Source organism: Cannabis sativa, chromosome 2 (assembly GCF_029168945.1).
Source record: "Cannabis sativa cultivar Pink pepper isolate KNU-18-1 chromosome 2, ASM2916894v1, whole genome shotgun sequence".
In the NCBI taxonomy this organism is placed as follows: domain Eukaryota; kingdom Viridiplantae; phylum Streptophyta; class Magnoliopsida; order Rosales; family Cannabaceae; genus Cannabis; species Cannabis sativa.
In genome coordinates, this window is record NC_083602.1 from 15,858,579 (window position 1) to 15,871,781 (window position 13,203).

Consider the following 13,203-nt stretch of genomic DNA (forward strand, 5'->3'; position numbering starts at 1 on the left):
TGATATCCTAAACACTATATAAAGAGGTCTAAGATGCTCATTTTGGGGAAGAAGTTTTCTATCAAGAAAGCACTTTGCTAGAAAACCCTAAAAGGCTTGATAATTCCCAAAGCTATTTCCTAGAGAGTTCCCTTAGTGCTTAGAGATAGGGGGAAATAAGCTTTTGGACAAAGGTGTAATACCTTGTTCAAGTCATGGTGATCCCCACTAATCTACACTCAAGGTTGTGAGTGAGTGTTTATATATATATTATTCTCTTGTTATATATATACATATATTATATTACATGTGTTGTAATCTTCTCTTCTAACTTTTATATATATATATATGTAATATATATATAGTGTATATACTATATATATGTATTGTAACATATTTTTAATCAATCTCTTATTTTAGTCCTTGTATTATTTTACAATAGAGTTGTAATATCTTGATTTTCTTCCATTGTAATAAAATCTCTAACAATCAAAAGCTTATCCCTTTTTCAATGGAAGAGGTGATAAATCAAGATTGTGAGAATACAAGGATAAGAGATTTAATTTGTGTGAAAACCATTCATGGGTGAGCATGGTGGTGTATATTATGTGATTTACTATTTTATATGATAGTAATACATGTGATATATATAAGTTATATATATGCGATCATGTGTTTATATCATATTATATATATGATATTTAAATTTTATATCATGTTATTGTATGTATATATGTGAGATATATAATATATAACATGTATATATATGAGTAATATATATTACATATATGTAGAGCATGTGATATAATATATATTAGTGAGATTAAATATGTAGAAATAATTATCTCTATATATTTATTTGAGACATGCATATATAATATATGTTATATATGTGTGAGGTATGTAGCATATATAGTTGTGTAATTAATATATATATGTATTATGTGTATATGATATATATATATTAAAGTATATATGTTATATGTATATGAGATATATAACTTATATATTTATATAATTAATATTGTGTATGTCACATACATATTATATTAATAGGCATAGAATTATTATTTGAGAGTTATAATTCATGCATGGGAGTTATATATTAATTTTGTACATTAATATACAAATTATATAATGTATATGATGATAATATTGATAGTGTTAATTACTATTGATGTGGAGATTATTATCATATATATTGTGAATAAAGAGAATTTGAAATTCTTTTTCAATAGTGATTTAAAAAAAAAATTGTAACTTGTGAGAAGTTACATTCTTTTTGAATAAAAAGTGATAATTATCTCATTTTATGAGATAAGAAAAGTGAACTATGAGAGTTACACTTATGAGAATTGTCTTGTCATAGCAAGAATAAATAGATCAAAAATAGTTGATCTAAACTTATGCAATGAGTCATAAATTGGAAGAGCAATTTTAGACCCAAATCAAAGTGAATCATGGTGGATTCAAAAATTGTAAAAAGATAACAAAATTGGAGAGCAATTTTGAATCTTAAATAATCAAAGTTAGTGAACAAAATTGATGAAAATTTTGTTAACTTTGGTATAATATTTGGGTTACTCTCATTGAGGAGATAACATTAAAATTATGGGTAAAAATAATCACATGATTTTATGAGTAGTAATGTGAGTTTGATATTTTAGTTTTGTTGAGAAAACTAAAAATGTCAAATGGTATTTTGAGGTGTCCTTAAAGAGTCATTTGAAGAGAAAAATACACAAAAGTGATATTTTATATACACTTTATGCTAGAAATGTGGGGGTGAGCCACAAATTTAATCAAAATGTGTTTAGACATTGTTGATTAATTTATTTGATTTTGAATTCAAATTCTAAATCAAGTTTGGCTATGTGCATAAGTGAAAATATTGACATATTTGGTGTCAAATTTTTGGTAAAAATAATTTCAAGAAGGAAATTAAATTTAAGAAAAATTATAGAGACAAAGTGGTCTTCTATATTTTAAAATCAAGATATTTTCTTGATAATGAAATGTGAAAGTGTGGGGGTGTATACTCTAATATGAGAAAATTTAGACATATTTAGTGTCTAAATTAGTGTTTAATTTTGATATGCTTGGTATCAAAATTATTGAGAATTTGAGTTGTGTGAAAATTAATCTTTTATGATTGAATTTTCCAAGCTTAAGTACTTAAGGAGAAAAGTGGTCACAAAGTGAACACTATATTTTGGCATGCATGATTCACATGGAATCAATAGTGAGAGGTTATAACAAATCGCTTAATCTCCGTACAAGATTAAAGCATGAATTTTCGAGGGATGGGACCTAAACTCCCTTAGTGTTTCTCTCATTGATGGTAACCTATCTTAACACTAGTAAACATCTAGTCTTAAGTTCAATAGGTAATAACAAGTCAATAGAGTGAATATTGTACTCAATTGTCCCATCTATGGATGAGTACATGATGTGAAAATTGAGGGTTAAAACCGAAAGGTTTTTTAATGGAGCTTAAGCTTAAGAAAACTCACTTAAGCTTAAGAAGTGTCTAACGAGTGGTGAGACACTAAAAATCCACCTATATGGACTAGAGGTGGTGCCGCCTTTTATGAGAATTGGGAGTTATTCTCTAGAAAGTCCATGAATTGGAATTTTGCACATGACCATTAACGGTGCAAGAGCGAGACATGCGGTCTCAAGTGAGCATTAGCGAGGGTGTGTGTGTTATCACCGGTTTGTATTAAAGGAATAATGGTTCAATGCTACGGCAACCAAAATTTCATCAAACTTTGTGGTAATTACACTAAAATAAAATTCAAGTCGAAAGACATTTTATCTAATGCACCTAAGCAAGACTTCTTAAAAGTGTGTATTTAGTCAATCAAAGTGGGGGAATGTTATATTTTGATATAATATTTTTGATTGATTAAATAAATGTTACAAAAGTTACAAATTTGTTACTAAAGAGATAATATTTAATCTAGTGGAGGATTGTTATATTATTTATAATAATATAATATATAGATTAAATATGTGTAATAAACTAATAATATGTAACATATGACAATGTATATTAGTTGTCATCTTTTTGTAACATTTGGGAGTTACTTGTTACTATGAGTAACCTCCACCATCATCACCAACATTAAGAGTGTAAAAAGATGTTACACATCTTAATTTAAAATTCTTAATGCTATGTGTAGGAGTTACATTTGAGTCCATAACATCTATGGGGTTATGAGTTTGAATTTCAAATGGTGATGATATCCTAAACACTATATAAAGAGGTCTAAGATGCTCATTTTGGGGAAGAAGTTTTCTATCAAGAAAGCACTTTGCTAGAAAACCCTAAAAGGCTTGATAATTCCCAAAGCTATTTCCTAGAGAGTTCCCTTAGTGCTTAGAGATAGGGGGAAATAAGCTTTTGGATAAAGGTGTAATACCTTGTTCAAGTCATGGTGATCCCCACTAATCTACACTCAAGGTTGTGAGTGAGTGTTTATATATATATATTATTCTCTTGTTATATATATACATATATTATATTACATGTGTTGTAATCTTCTCTTCTAACTTTTATATATATATGTAATATATATAGTGTATATACTATATATATGTATTGTAACATATTTTTAATCAATCTCTTATTTTAGTCCTTGTATTATTTTACAATAGAGTTGTAATATCTTGATTTTCTTCCATTGTAATAAAATCTCTAACACCAAATATATTTATAGACTTAGTCATGCTCTTTCTATATATTTTTATTTAGTGATTATAGTAATAGTAGTATTGATCATTTCTATCTTTTATGTTCATTTTTATTTACTTTTTGTTAAATGATATATATGTTTAGTCATGCTATCCCTTTGAGTCTAAAAATTAATAAAAGTAATATTCATTTCCTTCACTATCACCGCCATCTCCATCTGTATCTTTTTGTCATTATTTTTACTAAAAATATATAGGATTAGTCATGCTCTTTTTGATGTATTACTATTTAGTAAAAATAATATTGATGTTTAATTTTATGTTTAATCTTTTATTGCATTATTGTTTGATGTATAATGTCATTTTTAGGTTCTACATAAGATTAAATTATTTCTTTTATTATCAAGAACTTGTATACTCAATATATAATGAACTTTAATGTTATATCATTTGTGTCAACTTAGTGAATCAAATGTACAAAATAGCTAAAGAAGTATGTGGATGATTCTTGAAGCTTTTCTTTCTTTTACCATTGATTACACTTTTATTTGCTTTCTTTTAATATTTATTATCAAAACACAAAAAATCATCAAACTCATTGGTTACTATTGTTACTCTTTATTAACCTTTTGTGTTTATTTTTCTACTAATACTTTTGTTCATAATCACCTCCTTGTGGAATCGATCGCCCGATTTATACTACAACTATCGCTAGTGGAAGTCACATTTTAGGCGTTAAACAAATTTTGGTGCCGTTACTGGAGATTATTTTTCAAAAGCTAGTGAAATCTACAATCAAGAAGTTAGTAACTTTCTTTTTGTTATATTTTTTTTTTTTGTGAATATTGTCTTATATTTTTTATGTAAATATGTGTGAAGAAAAAAATTCTCAAGAATTCAAAGTATACTCTAAGGTTGCGGTTTTATCCTATCTTTCTTATTGGTGTTACAATACATACTTTTATTAGGATATTAAGAAACGACAGGTCGTTGGAATGGCTTATGTCCCAAAATTTCTTCTCTTTCTCAGTGCTCCACACTCTGCCCATGGTTTTGAGAAAGTAAGAGGGAGACGAGAGAAAAGTAAGTAAAGCAGAGATAGAATAATGGTCTATGGTGGGCAATCATGAAGAACAGCAGCAACCACAGCTACAGAGAAGAAGATCAGCCTAAGAAAGAGAGTCCTATCTCAACCATGGACTCCAGATTCAACCAAACCCTCCGAAATGTTCAAGGGTAAGATTCCCAACTGGGTGTAATTCTTCAGTCATTTCTGACAATAGATTCTCAGATTTGAGTACCCTTTTGATCAAACATTCTCATTTATGGAATATTATTACAGTTCCACGATCATAGCTATAAATTTCTTAGAGAACCAAGTCTCTTCAATCTGTTGAATGTTAGAAGGTCGTTTCGGAAATTGGGTCTTTAATCCGCAATGCGTAGCTTTTGATCTGTGTAAATTTGAGATTTGGTTGAGAAATTTGATGTGGGTTTTATTTTCTTGGTTGATTTGATTGAAGAGTTAATTATAAAGCTGTGTCATCAGAACGATCTTTTCCTTTAGTTTGAAGTCAGTGGTGCTCTTTTATATTTTCAGATGCAGGTGAAATGGGAAAACTTAAAAGAAATCAATAATTTCTAAACTAATCAATTATTGATTCTGGATGCATACCATCTTTATATCCTGTATTTGAATCCTTGAAGGGAAGCTTATATTCTTCATTTTTATAGATAAAATGCACTTTAAATTGTGGTTTTTACTGCATTTTTTATCAACTTATAGATCCACAACATCGTTACTTTTACATCACTGGACTGCCTTTGTTCCATTATTTCTCCAATGAAAGCTTGATAGGATAGCTGGTATGCTTTTCACTTATGGATAAAACTTTTATTCAAATGAGCTTGATTGGATAGTTCGCTTGATTACTGCATTTTGATTTTAATATGTGCTTTTTTACTGCATATGTTTCAGTGGTAATCTGATATGTCTTGTGTATTTGCATATTGTGCCAACTAGGTTGCTCAAAGGTCGTACAATCCCTGGTAAAATATTGTTAACTAGACGGTCAGATCCCATAGATGATTTAAGCTCACAAGAAAACTCGCCGAGTTATCAGAGGAGCTTCTCATCCAACGATGCTGGGACAAGTGACCGTATGGAGAAGGCAGTAAGGGTGTTATGTAAATATGTGTTTATGTATTCATATGTTGCTTGCTCATCTATCTCACAAGTTCTTATATAACAAAGTTGTGAATAGTTTCATGATTTCAACTTTATTTATAGGAAGAAAACCAGACCCCAAGCAAGCCAAATAGTAATGCAAATGCAAGCAAGTTAAAATCATCAACCTCACAGCCTGAGATTGCTGTCAAAGAAATTCAAAAATCCACCATGGGTGCTAGAGCAACTGATTCAGCAAGGCTCACAAAGTTCTCAAAGGTGCTGTCGGGGACAACAATTATACTAGGTATGATTTCTCTATGTCTAATAAATAATAAATGTCCTTATTTTTTTCTTTCATTATTTTATTTTTATTCTATTCAATTAAAAGTAGTATGGCTGTATAAAGTTAAGGTTTGTGCAGAGGTGCCTATGTTAAGGTATGTGATTTCTCTGACACTAAGTCATTGGAGGAAATACTACAGCAAAAAGTTCTAGCATTTTTTAATATAAATATTTGGAATTTCACTTTTCTATCTTCCTTACTTCTTCCTCTCAATAACTTTTGATGTTAGTGTGTGAAATTTAGCTAGGATCTTTACTACCTGAATGATTGGTTGTAACTGTAATATTTCATTTTGTAGAGAAGTTGCGTGAATTAGCTTGGAGTGGTGTACCGCCCTACATGCGTCCAAATGTGTGGAGACTTCTTTTGGTAAGCTTGAATGCGAAATTCTTATGTTTCAAGCTAAATAATTGTCCATTTAACAAATGCTTCATTTTGAAAATACTTTTTTTTATCATCATGCTGAAACATTGACAGAAATTAGTAGGTTCTTGGAATAATTTTCACAAGGTTATTTTATGTATGATATTGAGATGAAACTAAGTTAGATGAAAACAATTTTTGACATATGGCATGAGGCTAGTTTAATTGCTTTTAGGATATGACTGAGCTTTGCTGACTCACTGTCTGGATTAGAAGATGACTTGATCAACTCTGACAATAAAGTTTACCAGAAACGAAGAATGATACCATATGCCTGGGTATCATGGATAAACATTACCCATAATGATACCATGTGGGCTTGTATTGTTAACTATTTCATTTTCCGTTTTTTTCTCCATACTGTGATTTAGTCGTCTTTACCCTCACGAATTATTTATAAAAGTTCAGTCTGCAGATGCTCATACCATTTCACATCGGTGAGGGCTTACGTTTGTTGGCCTTTTAATAACCTGAGTTGCCTTTTTGAAATTTAAGAATGAACTGACAACAGGGATATGCACCACCTAATTCAGATAGAAGGGATGGAGTTCTGAGAAGGAAGCGCCTTGAGTATCTGGACTGTGTTTCGCAGTATTATGACATCCCAGATACTGAGCGTTCAGATGATGAAATCAACATGCTTCGCCAGGTATCTTTAATGCTACTTAATTGTCTATGTTGACGTGATTAATGTCTGTCTCCAGTTCTTGACAGCCTATTTTACTGTCCTTAGATTGCAGTTGATTGTCCAAGAACTGTACCGGATGTCTCTTTTTTTCAACAAGAGAAAATTCAAAAATCCTTGGAGCGTGTCCTTTATACATGGTAGCTACTGAAAATTAATAAACAGTTCTGAAATTGAACTGAAGTTGCATTTAAATTGGGTATTCTCATTTTGTCTTAATTACTTTTCAGGGCTATCCGGCATCCTGCAAGTGGATATGTTCAGGGAATAAATGATCTTGTTACACCATTTCTAGTTGTTTTCTTATCAGAATACTTGGAAGGGAGTGTAGAAAGTTGGTTAATCTCTGATCTATCTCCAGATAAACTATCTGATATAGAGGCTGATTGTTATTGGTGCCTGTCAAAGTTACTTGATGGTATGCAAGACCATTACACATTTGCTCAACCGGGAATCCAGAGGCTTGTGTTTAAGCTGAAGGAATTGGTTCGGCGGATAGATGGTATCCCCTTTTCTCTGCTCCAACATCTTTTTGTTTTTTTATATGTGTTTTCTTCTTAAAGTAATTTACATGTGCATATGGTTAGGCTTGACACAAGAATTGAACAAATTTATACTATCTTCCTCTTCCTCAATGCTTTGACATTATAGTTTTTAACTATTATGTTTATTGATTCTGCTGTTTGGACAAGGACTTATGTTTTCCTGTTAACTGCACTAGAACCTGTTTCTAAACATGTGGAGGAACAAGGGCTGGAATTTCTACAATTTGCCTTCCGCTGGTTCAACTGTCTTTTAATACGAGAGGTTAGCTGTTACAGACACTTGTATTGAACATTATACTGCATTAGCTAAAGCTTTCTTAATTATCAGTCTAATTTTAAATTATTTTTCACATTTGATTAGTGAAAAACTTCTCAATTCTTTTCATATGTTGCTAAAGGAAATTCGGGCCTTTTGTTCTGTTTTGAAAAAATTAACAAGTAAACAAGTACAAAGTAATAGAACCTATAATCCTAAGATGTCTTAGGAATGACCTTATGAGTTCATTAATTCACTAAAGCTAATTAGTTTGGTTTCTTACAGATCCCATTCCATCTTGTTACTCGCCTGTGGGACACCTATCTTGCAGAAGGAGACGCTCTACCAGATTTCCTTGTGTATATATTTGCCAGTTTTCTTTTAACGGTGAGATTATATATATATATATTTATGTATATATATATATTAATTTTACACAGATTTATCTCATTTAGATGTTTTATTTTCAATTTCGATATCGGAATAAAGGCTACTGTATTCTTTGGATTTCCTTTCATCATTCGTATATGGATTCAGTGAACTCACTGCCACTATTACCTTGTTTGTTATATTCAGTGGTCAGATGAGCTTCAGAAACTTGATTTCCAAGAGTTAGTGATGTTTCTTCAACATCTTCCAACTCAAAACTGGACTCACCAAGAACTTGAGATGGTACTTTCAAGAGCTTACATGTGGCACAGTATGTTCAATAGCTCTCCAAGCCATTTAGCAAGCTAATGGAGAAACTGTGACATCCACCAGGGTGTGATCTGGTCTGTTCTGCTTGGGTTCTAACTTCCCTTTTACTTGTTATATTTTAATCTCAAAATTGTTGGTGATGGTGATATTGTATATGTCCTCTCATTGTGGATCGTGTACTTGTAATGTTGTACTTCCAACTGCTTCTTTGTAGACTTTCCTTTGATTTTGATGGGTGGAGTAAGAAAAGAACATCTACTTCAATTCAATTGTATAACAATTTTTGCCATAAATTTCATTCTCATTGTTTGAACTTTGAATTCAGAATCTAAATCTTACATATTAATTTGATATTTATTATATCTAAACGAATTAAAATCTTGCACCAATTCCAATCCAAACCTCTGTTGTCAAACTAGACCGACCATTCTCTTTGGCTGTAGAGGAAACCAAAGTTAGAAAATATAAAAAGTAAACCCATAAGAATCATTGGACAAAACAATTGACCATGAATTATAACATGGTTCCTTACCCGTTTGCGTTCTAATTCTTCAAGAAATTTGTCAGAGCAGTCCATAAACTCAAAACAATCATTCTTCACACCTCTTACAAGCTCTTCTTCTCCCACTTTCTCAAGGTTTCTAATCAATATTGTGAAGGTTAATTTATCTGGAGTACAACCTGATGCTTTCATCAAACTATAGGCCTCCATTGCCTTGTCAATCATACCAAGTTGTAAGTAAGCTCCAATCATCTCAGTAAATACCCTTGTGTTAGGTTCCAACCCTTCTTCCTTTAGTTCCAAGAAGAGTTCTTCAGCCATTTCAATCAGTTTGTTCTTTCCCAATAATCGAATCATGTCACAGTATAGTGACACATCTGGTTTATACCATACTTCCTTTCTTACAAATTTGAATACCTATTACACCTGATTTCACTTCAGATGAATACAGATTTGGAAATATAAAATTAATGAAATCAAATAAAGTAAAATATATAATACCTTGAGGGCTAAGTCCAATTCATTTTGTCTCTGTAACTCGGCCAAAGTGTCTAACAAGTCTATCTTCAAGAGGCGAGCAAGTCTGGCACCGAAAACCTCCTTTAGCTTTGGTGGTGTTGATTTTGCTAACTTGAGTGACTGTACTGCCTGGATGGCTTCAGTGGAGAGTACCCTTGACCTCCACAAGGGCTTTCTTGGTCCATCGCGAAGCCCACACGAGACTCTTGGGGACCGGCAACAACGGGTCACTGTGGAAGAGAGACCATAGGGATTTGGGAGGTTATGCCGGAGACTCACCCCAGGAAAATGAGATTTGAGGGAACCCATTAAAACAGAATCCATGGAGATCTCAGACGAACCGAACCTCAAGCGAGAGAAAGAAAGGGGAACTCGAATGGAACGACGCTTTCTTGAACTTTCTAAATTTTATTTCAAAAAAAAAAAATCTAAATTTTATTCATTTTTAAAACTTTCTATTTTTTTTTTTGTAAGGAAATAACCTAAAAAAAAACATTACCTCTGTGGTATAGTTTCTCCAAATGAAAAAGACTTCGTAATCATTTTTTTTGGAAAGTTGTTCACTCACTGTTATCGACCCTAGAAGGTGTCTTGTGGAATGATAGTCGAGTACGGAAGGGAGTTCCCGGATGACTATCATGCCCTCTCCAGGATCAGTCTTCAAGATAGCTAGCCCTTCTCTAGAAAGGAGTTTCAACTGGCTAGTTATCCTTCCTGGATTGATAGTTCCGGATAGTCGACTTCATATCCTATCTAGAAGTGTCTTCAGCGAAAGTCCGTGGTCCTCGAGTTTGGAAGCTCATTCATGATCTTGGAGGCCCTAGTACTTACGCTAACATGGAGACTTCGCTAAATGAGGAGTTGGTTAAGTTAGTTATTTCTATTTAACTTAACAACCTCGTTTCTTGTAGCCACCGACTTTCGGATCTTGATCCTAAGGCTATAAATACTACATTGACTCAACATTTGAAGATACGATTGAGGTACGAGTTTGAGTACTCTGTTCAGATGAGATTGAGAGTTGGAGAGAGAAAAGATTGAGAGGTGGAGAGAGAGGTACATAAAAAAGAGAGAGATTGAGTTTGAGTTTTGTAAGAAGAATCTTCTGTAGATGAAGAAGATTCTTAGGTGAAAGTGTGAGAGTTGAAACACTTTGTGAAAACTCATAAGAGAATCTCGTCTCGACTGTATTGTACCTATTCTTGTTAAATCAATAAAGAAGAATTACGGTGGTGTTTCAGAACTAAAGTAAAGCCATAGATCACATCGGTCTTTTAGACTTGAACCAGTATATAGCTTGGTGTTGATTTCTTTGTTTTCTGCATTTAGTGTTTTCTGGTTGTACTCTGTTTGCTCCTATTTTTCTGTCAATTGTTGTTCTTGATTATTAATCTTGTCATTGCTAATTTGGTTGATTGTTTAACAGTTTCATTGATTTGATTCTGCACCATTAGTCTTAATTTTCCCACAACCTCCATGCAAATGAGAGAGAGGGGCCGAGGACTAGAAATAACAAGGCTACCAAATAGTACTGGTAGATTGCTAGTTACAGAAAAGTATATTTAGGTAAAGCATTGGCAACCACATTAATAGTTTTAGGACAATACAAAAAATCACACTAAACAAATCATATGAAACAGATAATTATCATTAAGAATAAGAACCAAGCATACAAAAATTGTTGAGTTTGAGGACCACACTTTAGCAGTCTTTCTCAAATTGCACCCGCTCAAAGCCAAACAGGAGATGGTCTGTCGAAGTGCAAGAGCCTCCGCAAATTCTGGTTCGAAATAGGCTTAAACTCTCAACGTTAAAGAAGCCAACATCACACCCATACCATCCTGAACCACCATTCCCTAGCCAACCATGCCCAACCCTCAGTCAAGTGTCACATCAGTAGTAATCTTGCAACACTCTTCAGACAGACAAAGCCAATGAGGAACCTTGACCTCCACCGGACTCACCAAACTAACTCCACAATCAACCATCCTAGCTGAAACTCCCCTTACTATGTTTTCTTTTTGATAAGCATCCCGAAAATTCCACGTCCAATCAACAGTGAAAGTCAAACTCAACATGTCATTCTCATGAATAATCTTATTTCCTCGCAATGAAGATCCTGGTTTGATGATTTCGACTCATGGAACCTTATTAAAGAAAAAACTCTAAGGGAGGAAAAAGAATAAAGAAAGATTGGATTAAACTTTTGCTAAGTACAACATCCCATACTCCCATACTTAGGAGGAGCTTAGCCACTGAAAGAATACCACAACTGGGGCAGTGTCCCACTCCCTGAGGGTTTTCTTCGATCAATTAAAAAATCTCTTCAGGATGCAGCGTCCTGCTTCTAGAGATCTTTCTGTAATTGATAATGCTTTTATTTTCTTTTTCAATTTTTGTGATCCAAAGAGTAACACTTGCACTAGAACTTTAAATTTATAAACTCGGTCATTATATTCTTGTGAGACCTCAAGCGTTTATATCAGAATAATGCTTAACTTTGGTGTGCAAAATCCTTGAATGTCACTGTAGCCGCTGACTCTCGTATACCATGGTAACACCTGGCTCCGTATACCAAAGTGTATGTGACATACATGGCTCTCGTGTACCATGATTTTTGTAAATGCTCATGTAATGTGCATAGCTCTTGTATACTATGTCTTATTTGCCCCTGAGTGATCAAAGAAATGTCTTCATTAATCATTTGCCATATCAAATCTCGTAATGCTTTCTTGATCACGGGTCTCGGGGAGTTGTTACATGTGTGATCACTCGTCTACTTATCTAGAGATTTGTGGGTTGGTAGTGTTTAACTCACTAAGGAAATAACTGTAGTTACCTCAAGACAAACTCTACAAGCTTTGTTTAGCGTTTGAGAGCATTGTCAGGTCTGTGAGTTGTAATTGATTAATAACAATAAAGTACCAACAAGCTTTACTCAACGCTTTTATTCATTATATATTAAATTCAATTACATCATTGTGAGCTAAGTTGAAAGAAAAAGAAGTAGTAGTTGTAAATCTTTGTTTTTCATCAAAGCTTAGTTGAAGTGATCCCCACTACACTAATGCCTTGTTCGAATAATAGTGCAGGGGCCATACCTTCGCGATGGACCTCCTAAAAATGTCTTTGTCGCTTCTTGTTGGTTTAGGAGGCGGTCGATTCACTTGCATAAGGTAAAGTGAATCTCATTGTGAAGCGAACTATTTAGGGAACAATTGCTTTATTGATGATATCGTTCAGATGCTCCCCGTTCAAATACCTTGAACTGGCACTAGATTCAAGTGGCAATCATAACAAACTCCAAGTTGTTTGTCTCGGGTTCAAACACTTCTGTGACGATATAAGGTCCCTTCCCTCTCTCATTGGAAATCTTCAGTTCGCTT

General features: G+C 33.0%; 2 protein-coding genes across 3 annotated transcripts; one reads left to right on the forward strand and one right to left on the reverse strand.

The window, feature by feature from the left end:
* Nucleotides 1-4,548: 4,548 nt before the first annotated feature.
* On the forward strand, nucleotides 4,549-9,109 carry LOC133034792 (uncharacterized). Its single transcript, XM_061110184.1, has 10 exons — nucleotides 4,549-4,911; nucleotides 5,699-5,849; nucleotides 5,966-6,149; nucleotides 6,487-6,557; nucleotides 7,123-7,260; nucleotides 7,345-7,436; nucleotides 7,527-7,798; nucleotides 8,018-8,103; nucleotides 8,383-8,484; nucleotides 8,674-9,109. The coding sequence occupies exons 1-10, from the start codon at nucleotides 4,802-4,804 to the stop codon at nucleotides 8,833-8,835; spliced, it is 1,368 nt and encodes a 455-aa protein (XP_060966167.1). The 5' UTR covers nucleotides 4,549-4,801; the 3' UTR covers nucleotides 8,836-9,109.
* Nucleotides 9,038-10,277, reverse strand: LOC133034793 (pentatricopeptide repeat-containing protein At1g62350-like). Of its 2 annotated transcripts, XM_061110186.1 has the most exons (3): nucleotides 9,800-10,277; nucleotides 9,329-9,715; nucleotides 9,038-9,233 (listed from the first exon to the last, which is right to left on the reverse strand). In XM_061110186.1, exons 1-3 carry the CDS (start codon nucleotides 10,139-10,141, stop codon nucleotides 9,207-9,209), a joined length of 756 nt encoding a protein of 251 aa, XP_060966169.1. In that variant the 5' UTR covers nucleotides 10,142-10,277; the 3' UTR covers nucleotides 9,038-9,206. The 2 variants fall into 2 exon arrangements, with proteins under 2 accessions (XP_060966169.1, XP_060966168.1); XM_061110185.1 differs by having other exon boundaries at nucleotides 9,038-9,715.
* Between the last annotated feature and the right edge of the window lie 2,926 nt (nucleotides 10,278-13,203).

Excerpts from the sequence above, each read along its gene's own strand:
- LOC133034792 (XM_061110184.1), top strand. The coding sequence starts at position 4,802 with ATGAAGAACAGCAGCAACCACAGCTACAGAGAAGAAGATCAGCCTAAG. Across the intron at positions 5,850-5,965 it reads GTGACCGTATGGAGAAGGCA|GAAGAAAACCAGACCCCAAG; the intron begins GTAAGGGTGTTA and ends CTTTATTTATAG. Across the intron at positions 7,799-8,017 it reads ATTGGTTCGGCGGATAGATG|AACCTGTTTCTAAACATGTG; the intron begins GTATCCCCTTTT and ends TAACTGCACTAG.
- LOC133034793 (XM_061110185.1), bottom strand. The coding sequence starts at position 10,141 with ATGGATTCTGTTTTAATGGGTTCCCTCAAATCTCATTTTCCTGGGGTG. Across the intron at positions 9,716-9,799 it reads AATTGGACTTAGCCCTCAAG|GTATTCAAATTTGTAAGAAA; the intron begins GTATTATATATT and ends CAGGTGTAATAG.